The sequence below is a fragment of the Leptodactylus fuscus genome, chromosome 3 (genome assembly GCF_031893055.1).
Source record: "Leptodactylus fuscus isolate aLepFus1 chromosome 3, aLepFus1.hap2, whole genome shotgun sequence".
Classification (NCBI taxonomy): Eukaryota; Metazoa; Chordata; class Amphibia; order Anura; family Leptodactylidae; genus Leptodactylus; species Leptodactylus fuscus.
This window is the reverse complement of record NC_134267.1, coordinates 36,238,801-36,263,430: the sequence shown is the minus strand read 5'-3', so window position 1 is coordinate 36,263,430 and position 24,630 is coordinate 36,238,801. Positions and strand designations below refer to the sequence as shown.

General features: G+C 40.4%; 1 protein-coding gene across 1 annotated transcript; it reads left to right on the top strand.

The window, feature by feature from the left end:
- The first annotated feature begins 2,871 nt into the window (after positions 1-2,871).
- LOC142196574 (MAL-like protein) lies at positions 2,872-24,311 on the top strand. The gene is made up of 4 exons (XM_075266544.1): positions 2,872-3,063; positions 20,892-21,062; positions 21,480-21,635; positions 23,324-24,311. The coding sequence occupies exons 1-4, from the start codon at positions 2,956-2,958 to the stop codon at positions 23,384-23,386; spliced, it is 498 nt and encodes a 165-aa protein (XP_075122645.1). The 5' UTR covers positions 2,872-2,955; the 3' UTR covers positions 23,387-24,311.
- Positions 24,312-24,630: the final 319 nt, after the last annotated feature.

The window sequence follows — 24,630 nt, the reverse complement described above, 5'->3', positions numbered from 1 at the left end:
TTAAAGAGGTTTGACCACTTCGATCACCACCGATCACGAGAACTGGGGTGTTTTGTATCCCAGTTTGAATGGAGCAGAAGGTCAAAAATGTGGGCACCACATTTGTGTTTTTCGACTATCTCCGGCACCAAAATGATTCAAGTGGTATACATGCTGCCCAACCTGCTGCTCCTTTCAAGCTGGGGTGAAAAAAAGTTCAGTTTTTGTGACCACCAAGTTACCCACTAGCCTTTGGATAGGTGGTACTTTCTTGTTACTGGAATACCCCTTTAATAACAGAGCACCAATAGAACGACATTGTGTAACAAGTTTTAAGATTGTGTAACATTTACTTAGAACTGTGTATAAAAACAGTATAAAACAATCACAGTTGGCAGGCCAAGCTCAGCGTGACATGGTACCTTGCCTTTTTATACCCCTGGGTAGGGCTAAGCTTGTTTATGTAAGGAGTTGGATTCAATCTAGTGTAGAGAGAACTGAGAGTCCTTACTAAAGTCAGTCTAAATAACCTTTCTACCTAAAAGTAGCCGTAGAGGTAACGATGGTCAGTAACCTTAATGCAAATAACAATAGTTATGTCTATGTCAGTTCAGTCAAGCAGAGAAAAGGGGCAAAAGGGAAAGGGATCGGTCATGTTTTTTGGGCTCCAAGAAGTGGTGACAAAAAAAGGAGGACCCACTGTGGGCTAAGAGAGAAATGGCGGACATTAGTAGTTGTCTGACCACTGGACCCCCACTACGTAGCATGTTGAATATATCTAGTGAGAACTGTGACTCCTTCATTGTTTATCTGGGCACTGTGGTTTATTCATAGAGCAGTTCCTGGCTCATTGTTTCAACCCAGATTTGCCCATGATGGGAAGGCTATGTTCAAACCTGTGCCCAATCTCCGTTCATAGATTGCATCTCCGCATTTTTTGGCCAAAATCCAGCAGACCCCATTATATTATATGGGGTATTTGGGTTTCCACGAGTAACCGTTTTTTAAGTGGAATGGGGTTCCTTTTTTAGAGTCTGTAAGTGGCCCTGAAGAACGAAAAACCCAAACGCAAGTATGAACCTAGCGAAAGTGGGGAAACTACAGAATTAAATCTTACGATAGTGGGCTTCAGTGCATTCTCATTGTTTGATGTATCTAAATGGCACATTTTAGGAATCTCAGCAGTTCTCAAATGCAATACAAATATTGATAGCTCATGGCCTTTATGAAGCCTGGGTGGAAAGTGAGTGTCTTCCAGGTCTTCTCAATCTATGTGTTTGTTTATTCAGATCTGAATAGGACTTGCTCTACAAATATCAAAATGGAATGGAAGATTGGAAATCAAGCTTCATTCACATGACTACGTGTGTGATCCGACTATCTGACATAGTAAGCAGTGATATCCTGAAATGACATAGGATTCCATTATTCAAGAGAATAGATTTTTATGTGATATAACTCCAAAATTTGAAACAAATTGAATTTCTCCAAAAAAAAAACCCAAAACCAAAATCCAAGCACCACCAAAATGGCTTCTAAATCACTTATATGATGTTGTATAGGCAGTTAGTGACATAGTAAACATGACTTTCTTGTATCAATGTGTAATCTTGCGGCTGAGAAATCTAACTTTTATTCCATATGCAAATTAATTATTTGGTGCACTTGGGGAAGAGCCACATCTGCTGGAGCACCATATTCTTTTGTGGTCCGTGGGACCGTCTTTCTGTTTGGGGTGACCACAAACGAGAATGAGCAGCTCCTGGCCCCACCCTGAGTGCACCAAACAGCTAATTTGGATATGGAATGTTCATTGCACTTTGAAACAAGAATTATATGTTCACTATGTGACTAAGGGCTCGTTCACATCTGCGTTGTGCTCTCCGTTCTGCAGGTTTCCGTTTCCTGCATAAAACAGAGGCAGGAGACGGAAACCTGCAGAAGTCTCTCTCACCCATTCATTTGAATGGGTGAGAAAGCTGTCCGGCCGTGAGCGGTGGTGAGCGTTTTGCGCTCTCCGCCGCGAAACCAGGTTTTTTAATCCGGACACAGAGTCGGACATGCAGTACTCTGTGTCCAGATTAAAAAATCTGGTTTCGCGGCGGAGAACCTAAAACGCTCACCGCCGCTCACGGCCGGACCCGGTCTGTGCTTTCCGTCTTCTGGAATGCAGAAGACGGAAAGCACAGAACGGAAAGAAGAACGCAGGTGTGAACCTAGCGTAACTGGCCCTGCAACAGCATATAAGGGTTCAGAAGTGATTTTAGTGGAGGACTCCCTTTAACATTAGGGCTGATACACATGGCCATGATATACGAGGAACAGACCCATAACACAGCCTGCTATGGGCCCATACTGAAACTCTGTGTTTCCTTGATTGTATGCCGGGGACTATAGATGCTACAAAGTTTAACTCAACAATATATACTGTAGGTTAGTTATAGCCTATCCCAGTGATTTGCCAAAAATGTAAATTTGGTATTTCCATTTTTTTGTAATTTCTGAAACTGTTAGTTTATGAATTCAGATATAATAATAATTAATAATAATAATAATAATTAATAATTATTATTATTATTAGTAGTAATAATAATGAGTAATAGTAGTATTACAGGCCACTATATTCAATTTAATGTCAAATGTATACAATCTGTTTCCCACCATTACATTGCTCGGCCCCCAGACTCATTCCTTAAATGCTTGCACATAGTAGAGACACTTGAGAAGGTCATCATTTAATTGCACATTTCATAATCATTCCTTACCTGATGAATTAACCACAGATCACCTCACCTTTGCTATCTCAATGGACCTGAGAGGGACAAAACAGGTTTTTCCATCCGGTACGTCGGTGTAGGTGTGTCCCTGTGCAGTACAACATCTTAAACCTACCTGATTGATATGTTTGCTGTACAGATAGCCAGGTGAGCGACGCAGGAGACACATCTGTACATAGCACAGTGAACTAAGGGCAAAATGGCATCGCAAGGAATTCAGATACCGACCAGCTGTGAAGTGCCGGATATTCCCTATGGACTTGGGGTTTTCAGAACACTTCCATATGCATTTATGGTCCCTGAACTGGTAAGTTACTTATTCTAGTTTTACTTGTGACTTGGATTTTCTCCCAAATTCTTCTCTAAAAAATCAGCAGGTCCTAACAAGTCTGAACTGACAGCGTCCTTAGTAATATATATATATATATATATATATATATATATATATATATATATATATGTTATACTTTATTTACCAGAAAAAAATTATCCAATATTATAGGAAATACTTGATTTTATTTATTTATTTTTTATTTTTTTTTTAACATTTTTAGCAGATTTTACAGCTGGTAGATTAAAAAAAAAATTAAGACAAATTATAGGTTCTCATAAGTAATATTATCCTAGACTCACAGAGGTCGAATGTCCATATGCCGTGCAAACTAGAATTTCCTAATATACAATCATTGTTATTGGATGCTTAACCCGATAGATTTCTTAGACTAAAGCGATAGGACTGGGAATAGATGAAGAAAACCTCATATCCAGCAGTGCAGAAACTCTCCTGGTAATATTGAAGGAGTATTTCACATCTCCATAAAGGATGGAGTATGGAGAGGAGTAAGTGGTAGAAGGCATCCAGGTAAGGATGTGGAACTGGAGAGGACGGATAGACAAATATTCTACTAGGGATAATGGGAGTCACGTTGGGTTGGCGAGGTGTTTTTATGATGTGATGTAAAGTAGGAGTGTATGAAATACCCCGTTTCTGGATAAAGAGGAGTACCCATCACATGGTCTTAAGACACACCCTATTGGTCCAAAAGGAAACTATCAAAAATTTGACACTGGTCCCACCAAGCAGCTGTCCATGTGGATATAAAGTTTGGAGAATGAAGTCTGCTGGATACTTTCATCATGCCAATGGCTACAGTTTCCTATAGATACTGAGTGGACATATTGTTAGGAATATTAATGCTGATTGAAGAGCTTAGTAACTTGGTAACAGTTCAGATATCATTGGGTCACACACACCAGTGTGTACTCTCGAGTTGGCTGCAGACTCTGCAATGTTCACTTCTTCTCCAAGTGTCTTTGTTACTTTTTGGCAATGGATGGCATTAACCAAACAGACGTGACTCATACAGTACGCTTTTTGTATGACATTCTTTTCATCGTATCTTCGTATTCCTTATTGCAACGCATTTAGTTACCGTACACATTACAAAGCTATGAGTTATAGACTTATTATTTCGATAAGCCTTCAGTCTGTATGGTAGTGTCACAATTCAATGAATGCATTCCGAAATGTTTCAGTATACACCTCAACCACATCCTTGTCTTCCCATTTGACATCCAAGCCAGGATGTTATCTTCGGTGTAATATTTAGTTGACGTTGTCCTCTCAGAAGGAAAAGGGTTGGGTGGAGATTCTTGTAGAGTTGGTGCGCTATGGTAGTTAAAAGTCTTGGTTTTGTCAACCTTGATTTGACCATACATGGTGAGATATTCCAACATCTATGACCACTGAAACCTCTCCTGCTATGAAACTTCTTTGCCTAGAGACTCTAAAGAAGATCATTTTCCATTGATTTGTTATTTCTCTGTGATTCTGACGTCTTCAGCCCATTATACACATCCAACATTTCATAACTCCCCAGTTCCCCAGTTATTGTGCTGTCAATGGATATCCTTACGGTACCAATGACTCAATCGCTAGGCTATTTTTAATACTCATTGTCCAGATCTATATATTTAGTTACACGAAGTACAGTACATGTTACATAAACGCTGTAAAACTTCAGACATATGTTAGTTTTACAAGAATGTGGATTCATTAGGCGATGAAACAAAATCTACCGTCTTGTAATTATGGCCACACCTCGGGAAACTTGGCATAAATAATAATGATAATGATCGGCTTCTAAAATATTTCCGCCATGAAAAATTTGCATTAAATATCATAAAAGCAATTTTATTAGCAATAAACTCAACATTCACAATAACAAGTAGAAAGCATTGACAGAGATGAGCGTATAATATATAGGCTTTTACTTGGGGACCAGGAATTTGATAGAATGGGCTTCTTTGTAGCTTTTACTTTATGATAACTGAGCCACCCTACATTGGCAAAAAAATTTTTTATTCACCCATGTATATGCTATGTATTCCAGAATTTCACTTATATGGTCTTCTAGAGGATTGGTCCTATCAAAACATGATATAAGCAAACTATAAATCCATCAGATCTACCAATATCAGGGGCGGCATTGTCCTGGTGCTCTTTATGAGGGATTTCATTGTATATTTATAAATGGATAATACAACTACCTTGGACATCCCCTAGAAATTATGTTTTTTATCATATGGAGTATTATGTAGAGTAGTGGTCATATTTGTATTATATTTTATCATATATTTTATTATATTATATTTCAATTTTTTTTTCTCGATTTTGCACATTGACAGTCTATACAATCTCAAAAAGTGCCAATAAACCGTCATTATGTGGGAGCTGTATATATTGTATTCTATTGAGCGTTCTTGGAAGACTCTTTGGTAAAGACCACAATCCACCAAGTTTTGAGATTGCCCTTCTGCCTTTCACAAGCCGGTCAAAAACCTTGAACCCAGCTGAGATACGGGAACTTAATTGTAGCTTCTGCTGTGGTTTCTATTGTATACAGTCTCTGTACGGGTTGATAGAATGTGATCCAGTATTCTAGAGTCTTATGGTAAGGAGTCCATATGTTGAGGTTTTTTGAAGCCAGATGTGGATTGTGAAGGGTAAGAACTTATTATACTTTTCCTTTTTATCAACCCAGTCCTGGTTTTAACTTTGCTGAATCCTTACCCTTATGTAGATCTTAAAGGGATTTTTCACTTAAAGAGTTCATGGAATCTGTAATATATGTTGTTATGATACATAAGGTCTTCCTAGGTTATACCTTTGTGCAATGCTTAAATCTCAAGAAGCGGACAAGAATGATGTATCTTAGTTACCAAAGATGGCATCTTCCAATAAACTATCCATGTCATGCTATATCTAGTTATATGGAGATTAGAGATGAGCGAACACTGTTTGGATCAGCTAATCCGAACAGCACGCACCCATAGAAATGAATGGAAGCACCTGGCACGTACACTTTGCCGGCGGCCGGTCGCCGTGCCAGTTGCTTCCATTCATTTCTATAGGAGCGTGCTGTTCGGATTAGCTGATCCGAACAGTGTTCGCTCATCTCTAATGGAGTTGCTATTCTTTTATGTTACATGTCCACTATGTTTGGTGGTGACCACGTACTAGAATAATGTGTGTGTTAGTCCCTTTATTTCTTTTTCAGTGTTGTTTTTCTCTTATTTGTCTTTATTTGTAACATTTATTGGCTAGAAAAATAGAAAAGTTTTATCCGCTTCTATCCTTTAGTTAGAATTTACAATAGCTGGTACATTCGTCCATAAAATGGCATGTCAGTCCGGCATATTAAGTCTCCATTTAGATGTTATCTTAAGAATTTCAGTATGATTGATGCTACTCTAGATGCTTGTGTGTCCACGCCAGCCATGACATCAGCATAGATATATTTGGAATCGGCGGCTGACTTCATTTTTTTCAATTGCACCTGAGAATATTTATGTACCAAACAGAATTTTGTTAGTCTGTCTAGTAAATAGAGAACCTGTCGTACACCATACAGCTTTCGGCAGAGCAGGACTGGAATAGACAGGCATATTACATGAACACTTACACACCCAAAGACTAATATTGTAGGATGTGATACACAGGAGCCATAGCTAGAAAATCTACAGAGACACAAGCCATAAAAAGAGGGATGGACTGATCATTTAGGAAGTAGAACAATGCCCTATGGCTCAAATAAAATGTAAGCACAAATGAAATGTACGTGACAAGTGCTCCTAATTAGAGATGATCGAACACTGTTCGGATCAGCCGATCCGAACAGCACGCTCCCATAGAAATGAATGGAAGCACCTGGCACACAGACTTTGCCGGCGGCCAGCCGCTTAATCCCCCGTGTGCCGGCTGCTTCCATTCATTTCTATGCGAGCGTGCTGTTCGGATCGGCTGTTCTGAACAGTGTTCGCTCATCTCTACACCTAATGTGTTACTATCCAAAACCAAGACTATTAGTGCTAAACTGATTTATCAGGGGAACATGATCTTTATGGGATTATCTACTTTGGATATCCCCTACTTGTTAGATGGGTCATAGGTAGGGTTGAGCGATCGGGATTGAAAAAGATCGGATTCCGATCAGCGATCGAGTAAATTTCACGATCGCGATCGGAATTCCGACCCGATCTTTTCCAGCGGGATCGAGATCGGAGGTTATCTCAAGATACTATGAATCTTTTGTTTGCTACTTTCTATTGAGTTGCCTTGTTTTTGGTCTGGTCTGTATGTACTTGTACTCTGAATTTTAGGTGTGTTTGGTGTCACATCCCTGTCCCTGCACTGTAGCAGAGGGAGAATAGAGTTTACTAGTCTATGGCAACAAGAACTGGCCAAGACTAGAAGCTTGGACATGACATGGTATGCTGTATGTTACACGTGGATGAGGATAACAACCATATAAAAATAGTAAAGGGTGGCAAGGCTGTATAAGGGACAACTCCCACATTAAATACTGTGATATGAAGTTGTAGTAACACGCCAGCACACCTCATGCTTTATGTAATGTCCACTATAAATTATAGGCTTGTTGTATCTTCATCCTAATACGTTTCCAATGACAACATCACGTCTGTCAATAGAGTGGCCACAAGATCACTCCTCTCTGTATATACCTTGGCAGTGCCCGCTCGGTTGTGTATTTAACATGGCATCATATGGGTGGATTTGACTGCGTTGAATGAAGGCAAAATGCCCAGTAATGAAAGGCAGGATTGCTCAATACTGTGATATTATCTTTGGCTTTAGAGATGTTTTTGTTATCTGTTGAACTATAGCAAGTCACTGTTGGGCTGGCTAGGCGTGGACGATCTGCTCTATAAAAGAGCTTTTATTGATATTGATAGCAAAAATGAAAGTATATAGTATATAGTGAAAAACGGAATGGGAAAAACCAGCTATATGTCATCTATGTCTCCTGGAGTCATGTGTATCATACCCTTCCCACTCCTTAATCTGTTTGTAATGCCCCTTCCTTATAAACTCCTCATTCATCTAGCATGGGTGGTGTTCAAGAAGTGTCTCCGATCAATAATAGACAATAGAAGTAGCCTTATGACAAGTGATAGCCACACGATGCCTGCAGGACTTCTTAAGATCCTTCTGATCCCTGAAATTCTGCTTACAGGCTGCAAATTACGGGCGCAAAATTACACGGCGTATATGCTCGTAACTCCCACTGAAATCAATGGGATCTTTTAGAGCGCGCAAACTGCTCACACGCGTATATGTGCCTGATTGCGCTCCACTTTACTACGTGTGAATTCCCCCTTAAGGGGCAGGTGAATATGCATGGGGGGGTAGTAGACTCCCTTTATACCATCCAACAGTGGGCTACAAGGTCACAAAATACTTGGCACAATGTAGATCTTTAGTGGCTCAAATGTTTTTATGAAATTGCTCCAATATATTGATATCAATAGGAACATAAAAACCGGAATGTCATCTCTTCTCTTATATATATAAAAATGAGTTTCTATCTGTCTGTCTGTTTGTTCTTCATGCATGACCAAACAACTGGACTGATCCTCACCAAATTTGGCACACAGATACATCGGGTGTCCAGGAAGGTTTTAGACCAGGTTTCAGCTCTCTAAGACATACTGTTCCTAAGATACCTTATTCCCAAAAAAATGACCTGCATTAACCAATATAAACCTGCAAGTCTTTCACTCATATTCCAACTGTCTTATGGTCACATGTCCCTTATCAGCCAATAGAAACTTGCAGGCACTTAGTCTCCACATTCACACAGCTTTATTCCATGTTTCCATAACAACCCAGCCATTGCTCTTCACTGGTGTAGGTCATATTTAAAGGGGCATGGCACTGTGGATGACACTGTTACACAAGGTCACATACACACAACTTTACTCCAGGTTTCCATAACAACCAATCGCAGGTTTTTCACTGATTTCCAAATTGAGATACACATGATCACATGACACTTATGGAAACTCGCAGGTTCTTCAGTCTTGACATACACACAGCTTTACACCAGGTTTCTATAGCAACCAAGCTATATATGACCTGTATTAGTCAATAGCAGTTCACAGGTCCTTAAATATTCAGTTATATCAGCCAAGTTCACATTTAATTTACCAGGTTTCCATAACAAATCAGCCATTAATAGACTGTACCAATACTGGACTACCATACTGGATGTCAGCATTCTTAGAAATTGAAATACATTTAAACTTGACACAAACAACATACAAAATAGACCAGTGACAATTTTTATGGGGCCTCTACACAAACAAAAAATGAAATATACCTGTGCGAAGCTGGGTCCTCCTGCTAGTATAATATAAAAGTTATGGTCATAAATATTATCACATATATCAACAATGTGACAACATAGACTGCAAATTGTAAGTTTACTAAATATGATAATAACCCTAAATGAAGGATCGGCTCACATTTATTTGTATTTATATATTCAGGCTAGCCCATACCTTATGCTCCATAGTAAGATGAGCACGCCTTAGTAATGACATTTTGTGACACACCTTGTGTCTCACGCCCAATGGAAAGAACACTGATTCAGAAATAGTTTTTATTCAGGTGCATGAAATGCTACTAGTGATCTGCCCTGCAGTTTTCATGGTATACACGCGGCTTATGATACTGAGACGTTATAAACCTATAGTGCCAAAGTTTATGGGGCATATTTATTAAAGACGAAATTCTGGAATTCTGGTGCAACTTGCACCAAAAACTGCCATACAAAAGCCCTGCACCATATTTATCAATTATTTTATTTGGGAAGAGGCGTGGCCAATCAGGAGAGGGGCTGTGGCCAAGAGGTAGCATCATGTAGGACTATGTTGGTGCCTTGTTTATGTAAACTAAGCCAATAAATACTGTAGATGGTGTAAAGTTAGACTATGCTGTCTAAAATGCAGAAGATCTATCAGGTAGCACTGGACACTTGGATAAATCTATTGCAGTTTAAGACGGTTTAGTCCAACTTTGCACTGTCTGACTATTAAATAGTATTAGGAGATGTGTCCTAATTAGAGATGAGCGAGTACTAGTCGAAACGGCCGTTTCCAATAGCACGCACCCATAAGAATGAATGGAAGCGGCCGGCACGCAGACTTTGCCAGGGGTCGGCCGCTTAACCCCCTGCGTGCCGGTTGCGTCCATTCATTCCTATGGGTGCGTGCTATTCGAAACGGGAGTTTCGCATAGTACTCGCTCATCTCTAGTCCTAATGTGTAACAACTAGAGTTGAGCCGATCTTGAGATTTCAGGATCATTTTTAAAATACGGTTTTCGATCATTTTCTAGCCGATACCGATCGTGAAATTTGCTCGATCGCCGTTCGGGATCCAATCTTTCCCAATCACTCAACCCTAGTAACAAGTTCATAGACTTTATCAAGACTGACGTTTTCAATGTCTTCATATCCTCTGCGCTGGTGGATGTTACCCCTCATTTATGATATGGCACACCTTATGCCAGGCCATACACCTGGACTGAAATCTACACTAGCTCATAGCTGGCATAGATTTTTTATTGAAAGAAACTATACTGCGTTTTTTTAGTTTACGGTCTGCCATATATTTGTATAGGCAAGTGCAACGCTCTTCTTGCAAACACAAAGCCCTAAGGATATATTCGGCATATGTAAAGGTAGCTCTTCCTGGTAAAAGTCACCAGTGTATGGCACATGAAGATCTTAATATGGCGGATCCTCTAGTGCTAGGCCTGGTCTCCTTTACATTTCTATACAAGGCTCCTGATATAGAACCTTCATGTTCTTCAATGTTTCTTATAATTCTTCTTTCTTCCTTCTTGTCATTTTGGGAACTGAAATCAGTTTCATATATTGTCAGCCAGTTTGTCAAGAATAGGAGCAGGAACATGACAAATTACAATGATGGGTGTGTTAGTGGAATTTTGGGTGTACATTTTGGCAAGCTTATGAGATCAACACATGACATTTCAGCAAGAACTTAAATCCTCTGATGTATTTCCAATGTTGGGCACTTGTTCTAGCTCTAAAGAACAGAAACCTCACCAATGACATGTATGTCCTTCAGTTTTTCTCCGTTTGTTCATGGTAATGTTATTAAGAATGACAACTAGTATAACCAACTATATGGTGCTAGGGGTTGTCACTAAGTGACCAATGCCATATTTGCAGTTTCAATTTATTTAGTAAAGAAGATTCTGTAGAACATATAGAATTAAGGCCGGTTGCAGACGACCGTGGCCGTGGTCAGTGTGCTATCTGTGTATTTCCCGGATAGCGCACTGATCCATTCTTTTCTATGGGCCTGTACACACGATCGTGAATTTCATGGTCCTGTGTGCATGTCGACTGGGCTGCAAAATATAGAACAGGTCCTATTGCTGTCCTTTTTTTCGGTCCTTGCTTCTGTGGCTCCTATTCATTTAATGAAAGGAGCCACAGAAGCATGGCCAGTGCACGGCGGCACACGGGTGACATCCGCATGTCCCACCTTGTGCCACCTGTGCTTTTAAATCATGGCAGGCCAGTTGCACATGGCAAATGCCTAATATGGATGTATAAAAAGATATGTTTTTTATTTCTATGTATTCATTCCGTTATATTGTTTCCTTTGGGGTTTGCATCTTCATTTGGATTTATTTCATACTGTACATGGTGAATTGGTCTTTTACCTTGAAGCAGAGCATCCGCCTTATAAGATCTCTTACATTGAAGCTTTGCTGTCTCACATCTATTCTAGTTATAGCAATGCTTCTAATCTATGTGATTTCTGTATTATATATTATATAATATATTGGCTTATGAAAATACAGATGGGACACCTAGAAACAGACTAACATATATTTATATAGCTGATGGTAACTTACACTTACCTACATAGGTCATCAGTGTGAATAATCCATTGCTATTGCTATATAGTAATTACATTGTATTACCAATTTCACCAATGATGGTGAAGACTTGATGACTATAAGCATTTAAAGAATCCAACCTGAGCTGTTTTATCATCTGGTCTCATCCTTTCTATACTGCACATGGCTCCATATCTTCATTTAACCCTCTACCGTATGGCAGTCACCACGCGTTTCCCTAGGCTAGTCTGTAACCTCTTACTCTTCCATCTGCATAGTTCCTCCTGTCTCTACAGGCTCGTGACCAGTAACATACTGTATATTATTCCCATTATATAAAGACATCTGCTTTGTTCATTTAAGACAATTCTTAAAATTATGTAAAGTCATTCAATATGATAAGCTGTTACATAGTTACTATGGGTGATGGAAGATGGGATAGGATATAGATGATGTAAATGTATCAGTAAATGTCATCATAGGAATGGGAGGGGGGTTTGGCATTGACCTCAAGGCTTGCTGCCACTCCATTCCTTTCTATAGGACTGCCAGAGATAGTTGAAGTAATGGATAAATGGTACTGGTGGGCCAATTCCTGTAAGTCGGTCTGTAATCCAGTTATACGCTATATGTCTTACACAGGGGTGAACCTACCCCTTTCGCCGCCCGAGGCGAAGTACAGAAAGCCCCCCCCCCCCCCCGGGAGGAGGGGGCGGGGCGTGGCGGAGCGAAGGGGGCATGACGGAGTGAAGGGGGCGTGGTGGAGCTAGGGGCGGAGCTTAGCGCCGTTCGCAGGCAGAGAGCAGGCACGGAGAAGACCTGCTCTCTGCCTGAGCGTGAGGGGAGGCTGCTGGAGCAGCGCTGCTTCAGTGGCCTCCCCAAACCACTGCTTGGTGCTAAGCCAGTCCTGTACAGCTTGTCCTGGACTGGCTTAGATAATCAAAAATGCCGCCCTCCTTGGGGTCCTGACATAGCGCCGCCTGAAGCGCTTGCTTCAGGTCGCCTCATAGGAGGTGCGGCGCTGGTCTTACACCTATAGACCTTAGTTTACTCAGTACGTATGTAAGGGATGTAGAGGGTCAAATACTTTTTCAAAGTCCCAAAATGCTATGTCCATAGCCTCCTCCAATACACTGAAGGAATCGGGAAACTCCATGTTCTGTACAAAAGTAACTCATTACAAGTGAATTAGTAAAATACTAAAGCAATGTTACATCTATTCATACAAAACAGGCTGCACAATGGTAATGAGAGTGACTCACCTCGTATTTCGTGTTTGTGCTATGAGTATCTTATCCACCCTTTTGCACCTCTTCGTGTCATTATCCCACAGGCTTTCCTTCAAGTAAGTTGTTGATCTTATAAATCTGCGGGGCACAGATCAGCGGGGTTATTGGCCGATCACCCCATTATCTGCAATGCATTGACCAGACTAGTCGATCTTGTCTTCCTAGTGATTCATCGATCATAGTTATTGACATAAGCGAACTGATAAATTGTGAATCAATTGATATCATTCAGATGTTAACATTAAAGGAGTTATCCATCTTTTAAGATAGACTTTAGATCAGTGGGAGTTGGACGCCAGGACACCTGCAGATCAGCTGAGAGAGCAGCTCATAGCATTGTTTACATTCTGGGTGCTGATCAGATCGGTTGTTCCATTCAGGATGCAAACAGTTCTGTGCACTTGTGTAAAAAGCTCCAATGATCTAAAATGGATGGCTTAGCTTAATGATAGGCCATCAATTAAAAAAAAAAAAAATGTGGGTAACTCCTTTAAGGTTTTCCAGGTTGACTGCTTTGGAAAATGAGTGTTTGGACTATATCACTGGTTGCACGTGACTGTGTCCTTGCCGCCGGTCGTGCTGTTCACCGTGCACTGGCCATGCTTCTGGGGCCCCATTCATTCATTGTATAGAAGTTGCAGTATCATGGCCGCATAAACAGACAGGCATAGGACATGTCCTGAGTTTTGCGGCCCAGACTGTCGACCTGCACAAGGGTCCCAGTAATTCACGGTCATGTGCGTAGGCCGACAGAAATGAAGGAATAACCTAGATAGCACACTACACCACGCCATGGTCATCTGCAAGGGCCTAAGCTGCAGTGGTTTTTGGACTCTGTGGCGGTATTCTGCTGTTGGGAAGGTTTGGAATACATAGTTGGTTTATACGGATTTGCTGATACACTTGACGCGATGTTTGAAGAGTCTGAACGTTTTATTGCCTATGACAGATGAAGCTGATTGTGCAAGCGCGTAACCTAGTCAGCGACTATTTGGGGAGCCTTGCATTGACATTGATATGCAGGTATCCAGAATGTATGTGTTACTTGGTCTTATGCCACATGTCTTTTAATCACATATTTGGTCAGAATTTCACAGCTGCTCTGCATTCCTGCCATGACTCAACTCTCTGGGATTGTTTGGACCTTTAATCCACTGATGAATCATTGTTGTGTTATCTGATTTTGTGCAAATGGTGAACCCCAGAATCTGTGATAGTTTTGTTCATGCATTGAGTCTGTTATTGCAACATGGTCCCTTTCCTTTGACTTAGGCTTGGCTCACATCTACGCCAGAGACTCCATTGGAGACTCTGTTGAAGAAACCGCTGAAAATTGGTGGAGGTGCCGGTTTCAGTTTTAAAATAGTGGACACCTAGTGGATCCTGTTATAGTCAATGGGGTCCAATGGTGTCCGTGTGTAACTTCTGCTCGGCTTCAGTGGACTCGAACGACAGAGAACACAGTGTTAAGGTGAACCTAGTATAACACCTATAGTCCCTGGACAACAGTGGTGCTCCCCAAAAAGTTTGAAGACCCTTTTTTTACAATCCCCAACAACCTTTTTATTGCATTTTGCCAATTGATCTAGGATTCCCTTTTTATTATACATATACACAAACACCGGTACCTATTGTAGAGTACTGATCAATTATCCCTTGGATTCACATTATTTTTTTCCATACATGTAAGGATAGGGAGCAGACTGGTGCTGACAGATCCAAAACAGAGCCAGTTCCTCTTTGTAATTAAAATAGATATCTAGAATGACAAAGGAGTTTCTATGTATAATATGTATGGACAACTACATTGCTAGCAATTTACAACATGTTTGTAGTCAATGATGTCACTCAAGTTATAAAGGTTATACATTCATCTGCTTGTCAGCCATTGCAATGTTCCAAAAACAGCTTGGACTGTTATAAAGTCATATAAGAAGTCATAGGCATCTTACCAATCCTTCACCACCCCTGTTCCAAAACTTCTCCGTTCCCTGCCAGTTTCTCTACTTTCTGCTCCAGCCATGACGTACTGAAGTGGACATGTGTCTGCTGCCAATGGTCACTCACCGGACATAGCCAGAGATTGGATTCATCTGTCACACGTCCATGTTAGAACATCATCACTGGAGCAGAAAGTACAGAGACTGGCAGAGGACGGGGAAGCAACAGAATTCTGAGCTGTTTTCTATAATATTTTAAATAACTGGACATCCCCTTTAAGGACAAGTTGCTTGTACAGTCCTATGAAAAAGTTTGGGCACCCCTATTAATCTTAATCATTTTTTGTTCTAAATATTTTGGTGTTTGCAACAGCCATTTCAGTTTGATATATCTAATAACTGATGGACACAGTAATATTTCAGGATTGAAATGAGGTTTATTGTACTAACAGAAAATGCGCAATATGCATTAAACCAAAATTTGACCGGTGCAAAAGTATGGGCACCCTTATCATTTTATTGATTTGAATTCCCCTAACTACTTTTTACTGACTTACTGAAGCACAAAATTGGTTTTGTAACCTCAGTGAGCTTTGAACTTCATAGCCAGATGTATCCAATCATAAGAAAAGGTATTTAAGGTGGCCAATTGCAAGTTGATCTACTATTTGAATCTCCTCTGAAGAGTGGCATCATGGGCTACTCAAAACAACTCTCAAATGATCTGAAAACAAAGATTGTTCAACATAGTTGTTCAGGGGAAGGATACAAAAAGTTGTCTCAGAGATTTAACCTGTCAGTTTCCACTGTGAGGAACATAGTAAGGAAATGGAAGAGAACAGGGACAGTTCTTGTTAAGCCCAGAAGTGGCAGGCCAAGAAAAATATCAGAAAGACAGAGAAGAAGAATGGTGAGAACAGTCAAGGACAATCCACAGACCACCTCCAAAGAGCTGCAGCATCATCTTGCTGCAGATGGTGTCACTGTGCATCGGTCAACTATACAGCGCACTTTGCACAAATAGAAGCTGTATGGGAGAGTGATGAGAAAGAAGCCGTTTCTGCACGTACGCCACAAATAGAGTTGCCTGAGGTATGAAAAAGCACATTTGGACAAGGCAGCTTCATTTTGGAAACAAAAATTGAGTTGTTTGGTTATAAAAAAAAGGCGTTATGCATGGCGTCCAAAAAGAAACAGCATTCCAAGAAAAACACATGCTACCCACTGTAAAATTTGGTGGAGGTTCCATCATGCTTTGGGGCTGTGTGGCCAATGCCGGCATCGGGAATCTTGTTAAAGTTGAGAGTCGCATGGATTCCACTCAGTATCAGCAGATTCTTGAGAATAATGTTCAAGAATCAGTGACGAAGTTGAAGTTACGCCGGGGATGGATATTTCAGCAAGACAATGATCCAAAACACCGCTCCAAATCCTCAGGCATTCATGCAGAGGAACAAGTACAATGTTCTGGAATGGCCATCCCAGTCCCCAGACCTGAATATCATTGAACATCTGTGGGATGATTTGAAGCGGGCTGTCTATGCTCGGCGACCATCTAACTTAACTGAACTTGAATTGTTTGTCCAAAATACCTTTATCCAGGATCCAGGAACTGATTAAAAGCTACAGGAAGCGACTAGAGGCTGTTATCTTTGCAAAAGGAGGATCTACTAAATATTAATGTCACTTTTCTGTTGAGGTGCCCATACTTTTGCACCGGTCAAATTTTGGTTTAATGCATATTGCACATTTTCTGTTAGTACAATAAACCTCATTTCAATCCTGAAATATTACTGTGTCCATCAGTTATTAGATATATCAAACTGAAATGGCTGTTGCAAACACCAAAATATTTAGAACTAAAAATGATTAAGATTAATAGGGGTGCCCAAACTTTTTCATAGGACTGTAGCTGTATTACAGCACCCATATCCTAAATGGTATCTAAAAAACAAAATCAGGCTCCATGAATTGCCACATTACCCAAGTCTCCTCCATTACAAGTCATACATGGAGAGCCAGCTCTGCTTTGTGCCAGAGCTCATATTTTTTTTTGCATTATGTCCGTCTTTTCAGCGCCATCATCTGGCTATTTTGTAAACCCACAAAAGCCTATCGGTATATTCACATGGTTCATTTTTATGAAACAGATGGTGAAAATGGTCCAACAAAAACTGATATGTCCTATGGTTGTCTGACGGTTAAAAGAAATAGACATAGCAATACATCCATAGACTTCCACGGGTTTTAAAACATTTTTATTTCCTGTTCCTTTATTCAAAAATTTCAATAAAAATTACAGTTAAAAAAAAACCCCAAACCAACAATTTTATGATTTCCATACAAAAAATAAACATCACATGGATGTTTGTAACCGTCAAGTAGATAAAGACAAAAAAATCCTTACATCCATTTTTCAGGAACATTTGTTGTGTGTAAAACGTTATGTAGAGATGAGCGAACACTGTTCGGATCAGCCGTTCCGAACAGCACGCTCCCATAGAAATGAATGGATGTAGCCGGCACGTGGGGGGTTAAGCGACCGGCCGCTGGCAAAGTGTACGTGCCAGGTGCTTCCATTCATTTCTATGGGAGCGTGCTGTTCGGAACAGCTGATCCGAACAGTGTTCGCTCATCTCTATTAAGGCTTTAGTAAGGGGGAGAGTTAAGGTCATAGTTGTCTTTCTATTGAGAGCTACATCCAATATCCATCCCTCTTCTAGAGGGTAATAGAGGGTTCTTGGAGTCTAAAACATGAATGGCTATCTTTATCGACCATCAGTGCTTGGCTACTAGAGGTCTGACCCCAATGACCCACACTGAGGACACCCAAAGGGCTCCTTATTTGTTTACTAGGCTCACATCTGCGCTCGGTGTCCGTTCGAGGATTCTGTCCCCATTACGCTTGAAAAACGTGGAGAGAAAAGTCCTGCAAGCCGGACTTTTCTCTCCGCATTTTATGGGTGGAAACCCAGCGGACCGCATTATAGTCTTTTAAGTGGATTGGGTTTCCGTTTTTTGGGTCCTGAAGAATGGAAACCCCAACACAGGTGTGAACCTAGCGTATATATAGAAACTGATATGTCTGGTCATGTTGCGCCGTCCACTCAATTTCATTGCCTCGATCGCTAGAGATCCCGCAGGACTGTTTAAGAAAAAAATCACAATAATGCATTTAATGTTCTCCCGGGATTCTATGCTATATTACATTTTTCCTTGAAGCAAAGAAACATTCAGGTCGATGTGTTCATGTTTAGACAGTACAGGAATGCTGCGGACTCTCAGCTGCTTCACCCCATGCTAGTAGGAAGTGAATGAACGGTGACAAAGTCTCTGTAACAAGGGCTACACATATAGATAAGCAGTCTGATCTCAATTCCCTTCTGCACAGAATAATTTTCTTTTGTTCTTTTGTTTTTTGTCTGCTGAACTTCAGATGATATATTAACTAAGAAATACCAGACACGCCTGCCTGTGAAACTGCCATTTACCGCATACCAGCGAGGAAAACATTGTATCTGACTGTCAATAATAAGATTCTTTAGTGTAGTAATTGGGGAACTCCCAGGAACCTATAGATCAGCCCTGTGTTCTTATCCCATTTATTACCTATCAAGTATACCTAACGCTACCCAATGTCATATGCCTGCAAATCCCACCCAGACATTGCAGAAAAAAATCTACAGTGGAAATCACAGCATGTCAATTATACCGATGGAGATGAAGGAGATTTTCATATAGGTATAATTCTGTATAAAACGCTGCGTTTATGCTGCAGTCTTTTCCGCAGTGTTTTTTGGCTGTGGCTCTCTATATAGGACCCCGGCTTAAGCCTAAGGCCCCACATGGAGGGCCGCAGCAAAAAAGCGCTATGAAAAAGCATCTGGTGGAAACGCAGGGACTGTAAAACACTGCATCTATTTTGCGCCATGTGGGGCCCCAGCCTAAAGGAGTTTTCCCAGCTCAGGATTTCAGCCGTTCACCTGACTCCTCTCCCCTGCACTTTGTGGTTTTCAGCACAGTACTTCAGCATGCCGGTGCTTGTTATAAACTGCACAGTTTTCACAATAACAGAGACATTGATCAAGAAACTCCTCTAGTCCTTACCAGGGATCAGCAACCAAAAGCAATATACAGAGGGGAAGCAGAGAATATAGATGGCTGGGAATAGGGACTCATCAGCCGGATCAGAGAACTGGTCTGTAACTTAGACAACCAGCTGTATACACTGAGCAGGCATATTTAGCTGTATCTGGCGAATGGAGCAATAGATAAAGCAATGTATTAAGTAAAACACTTCAGTTAGCTTAAGCTACAAGTCTGAATATCATCCTGAAGATGGGAATACGAATTAAGTGGCGATTCCTTAGACCACATGCACACGACCAAGTGTGTTTCCAATGTGGGGCTAAGTTTATAGTACAATGCACTTGGATGACACTCAGGTGATATCCGTGTCTATTCCGTTATACATTCATGTCTATGGGGGCTTCCAATCCATTCCCCTCCAATGACATAGATGATTATAGAGCAAATCTTTGTGTCATCAAAACTGAATCATGTTCACCATGTCTGCCAACTCCTACTATTTGCATCCCCTAATAGATGCGATTCCACCGATTTCAGTGCAGTTTTATACTTTCCTCTAGCCCCCACCATTCTAGCACCCAGCAATAATTTCTGCTGGTTTCAGCACCCAATATGCCAGGTAGGCTCTCTACTGTTAGGTAGATGGTTTTAAGCTGAAATAGACAGTCTGGGACCACCCATCTGACAACAGTGTGCCTCATTAGCATATTGGGTGCTGAAGCTCAGGAAGGGTGGGGGCTAGAGAAAAAAAATCTAACAGCCCCGGTATCAGTGGAGCGGCACCTATTTGGGGAATACGAAGCACGGAGCTGGAGGAGGCAGCGACAGGCGCTCTCTAGAATTGATTCAGATAACCTTTGTATAGTAAGAATGTTCTGACTTGATAGACTACCCTGTAAATATTCAGTATATCAGACACTGAAACAGCTTATGGCTGGATAGTTAAACCATGCATCAAGCCCGACCTCCGGCAGTCCCATAGAAGTCACACGTGTGTCACCAGTCATTCCACTCACACGGGGATCAGTGAGAATCCTCCCACCGGACGTGGGGTAACATGACGTTCCCCGAATCCATAAGGTCTACTCAAGGGCTATTTATTACAATGTTTTTGGCCATGCTTGTGCCTGGAAAGGGACTTGGGTTGTAAGTTAGGCCTATTTCTTTTCCATTGGAAGCTGCAGTACTGGTACATTACTAGTGCTAGAGTCCTATAATACCTATTGAGCGTTGCTTGCTCCTACAGTACCTGGCACATAGTTCAGCGAGTGCACACCCTAAATGAAACATTTATAGTCACACTTTACCAAGTTCTCACACCCAAGAGTGCGCACATGACTTCTGAGATGTCTTGCAGGGCAATAAAGTTTCATGTTTACGTCATGTGTAAGGTGTACCTTGTTGTCAATCTAAAAAATATAGGCCCTTATAATGGATTTTACGGTGAAAGTTCAGCTATAAATGGATTTACGTCCTAACCAAGACCTTTGGTGGGGCTCATCCTGTCCGCCATTAGCCACATACTATCCATAGTACTTGGTATATGTTGTACAATCACTCTCGTTCTCTTCCGCAGGTATTAGGAGCATGGGTCTGGATCCTGGTCGCTGCTACTAGAGTATATTATTTTATCAGCCAAGGATGGGTCATGTACGTCTCAGTGTCGTGTTTCTTCTTCACGTTGCTGCTCCTGATGGTCTACGTGTTTGGATTCCACAGAAACAACTGCGGTACATGGAGACTAGTGGTAAGACTGTCTTTTACTGTTTACTAAAAGCACAAACCTTTGCAAAGTTGGATGTGAAGATTAATGGATTTTGTACATTGGTGTCCTGTGACACAGCGACAATTTTGGTTCCTATGAATATATTGTATACATATTTGGCGTATGCTATACACTGCAGTACGTATCTACTCTGCTACCAGTATGTCTTGCCCGTACTTGGTAGTTCTATATAGTCTGTGCTGCACAGATGCTGTATATTGTATAATATAGTATATGTAGACAGGCCTACCATGCTCCTATCCCTTGAGAAGACACCTGCATTTCTTGTAGCGTTGCATATGGTTTGTTGTGACTATGAATGATGTTTGGCCAAGGATCTTGCTTTCTTTTGCCACCATTGTGCGTAAATGTACTAAAACATTTATCTTTACTTCATAGGACGTCATCTACAATGGAATTGCAGCAATTTTCTATCTCAGTTGTGCTGTCTTGCAAGCTAATGCTACAATATTATGTGATTCCGCTATACCATATAACACTCCAATTGTTAGGCAGTGCACTCCTGTATATTATCACTTGGATGCTGCAGCCACGGTATGTATGCTTTAAAGGGAATGTGTTACCAATCAATCCATCATATTTTTCATGTTACTGTGAATATTTTAAAAAAGTACTATATCCTGCAATTTTTTTTACCCCGGCCACTAAGCCTAATAATACACTGACACTTTGTAGCAGTTTTCTTAGTAACAGTCACATCATTTACATCACAGACACAATTACTATTGAAGATAACACCTCTATAGATAACACCAAACATTGCATACACTGCTGACAATAGATGATGTCCAAGTTTATCAACCCCCTTCCTGCACAGAAAATGTCTAGAAAACTCTTCCATGGACCTCTGTGACTCAGCTCCAGTCTATTGCTACCTATAGTCATGACTGTGCGGACAGAGCAGAATAGAGCAGAGGAGAAGCTCAGACAAGATGGCCGCTGTAATCATGTACAGAAAGTAGAATGAAAATCTATAGTAAGAAAATAAAAAGTTTAGAAAAAAGTCATACCTTTAAAAAAAAAGTTAACTTTCATAAAATCAGATGAGCTTAGATACGGGGCTGAACACTGGCCCAACTGATGGGACTGAGACTGAACAGAATTGAGCAGCTTGCATTGTATTGTATTGTATTGTGCTGTGTATTGTATTGTGCAGTGTAATGTATTGTATTGTATTGTGCAGTGTATTGTACTGTGCAGTGTATTGCATTGTGCAGTGTATTGTATTGTGCAGTATATTGCATTGTGCAGTGCACTGTATTGTGCAGTGTATTGTATTGTGCAGTATATTGCATTGTGCAGTGTATTGTACTGTGCAGTGTATTGTACTGTGCAGTGTATTGTACTGTGCAGTGCATTGTATTGTGCAGTGTATTGTATTGTGCAGTGTATTGTATTGTGCAGTGTATTGTGCAGTATATTGCATTGTGCAGTGCATTGTATTGTGCAGTGTATTGTATTGTGCAGTGTATTGTGCAGTATATTGCATTGTGCAGTGCATTGTATTGTGCAGTGTATTGTATTGTGCAGTATATTGCATTGTGCAGTGTATTGTGAAGTATATTGCATTGTGCAGTGCATTGTATTGTGCAGTGTATTGTATTGTGCAGTGCATTGTATTGTGCAGTGTATCGTGCAGTATATTGCATTGTGCAGTGCATTGTATTGTGCAGTGTATTGTATTGTGCAGTGTATTGTATTGTGCAGTATATTGCATTGTGCAGTGTATTGTACTGTGCAGTGCATTGTATTGTGCAGTGTATTGTATTGAGCAGTATATTGCATTGTGCAGTGTATTCTACTGTGCAGTGTATTGTATTGTGCAGTTTATTGCATTTTGCAGTGTATCGCATTGTGCAGTGTATTGTACTGTGCAGTGTATTGTACTGTGCAGTGTATTGTGCAGTGTATTGTATTGTGCAGTGTATTGTATTGTATTGTGCAGTGTATTGTAATACTTGCAAGATACAGCAGTCTTTAGTTAGATTAAGGCTAAGGCCCCACATAGCATCAAACCGCAGCAGCAACACATTGCAGATTTCCCAATGAAGAGTTCACGGCTCTTCTCGCTGTCCAGCAATCCGTCTATGCAATCCGCCATTCCTTTGTTATAAAAATTAGCATTTATTGATTGAAGGAATTGCAGGACCAAATCATTTTATGGATCCAACTCTTTGGTTCATGTATAGAAATCTCACACCTTACTGTATGCTTTGTTCCAGATCTTTGCCTTCTTGACAACACTGGTGTACATCCTACACAGCTTCCATTCCTACGTTCACTAAAGACTTCCAAGAAGACTCGTAGATTATTTTGTGAATGTACAGATTAGATGGGATTACAGAGTTCCTCAATGTGACAACTTGAAACTTCCCCATCCACCCTAGAGTATATATAAGAATTCTTAAGAGTCCCATGATCCGTGTAAATTTCTAGAATGTAAAATGTGTATTTTTGTACATTATATTAGACCTATGTTTATATGACAGTGGGATGTGCACGGCCTCTTTTGTACTAACAGAACCAGGGCTGCACCCGTTGTTTTATAAGACACATAGGCCATGGCAAATATCTGCTAACCCATGAGCTTGGTTGATACAGTATAAACCAGGCTATGATAGATCCATTAGAACGCCATTTTACATTCATGACACTACGGTTACATGAAAAGTATTATTATGACACGATTTTATTTAGTACGAGCACCGTTCACTGTATTATGCTCCGTTTGCAATGATTATTATATTTATTTTTTTCGTACTTATTGCTCTTACTATTCCTTCTTCAGCTTATGTAATAAAAACAGAAATATAATGGATTTTTAGGATTTCCACATTATTATCATGTCCTATCCCATAAGTGGACCGGTTTCACACTGGTTTCACTTCTATATTTAACTATATTAGACACCCAAGATATTCAGTCTATAGAAGAGTCACGTCTTACAATCACATTGTAACGTATTAGAGCATGGCAACAAGTTAATATAGTGTACCGGAAGGGTAATAATGTTTATAAGGGTATGTACACAATAAAGGGATTTTGTGACTTGAACTTTTTTTTTCCTTTTGTATCTGTCCAATGTGAATATTAATTGTATATATTGCTATCCTAGGGTTATTGCCGACCACTATGATGCCATTTAAAATTGCTGTAACCCTTTCCTCCTTTACAAATCCCTAAAAGGTTCTTGTTGGAATATCCCATATTAGTCATGTTTTTTGCCGAACCAATAGGATACTCAAAGTCCCATAATATACCATTGCCTCCTGACCAGTAATGAAGTTGCAGTTTACTTGTTCCCAGCTGCTCTGCAATGGAATTGGACAATTTGTCTTAAAGATTACGTTATAGAATTGCTATTTGGGTCATTTTCAGAGTCTTTGGGTCATTTAGTGTCTACCCAATCTCTGCGAAATTTGTAGACTTTAGGATTAGAATTAAAATTAGAGGAATAATCTGAGACTTGGAATACAGGCAGAATCTAGAATAACTTGTTTTGGTCTATCTATGTTACGATCCTGAAACA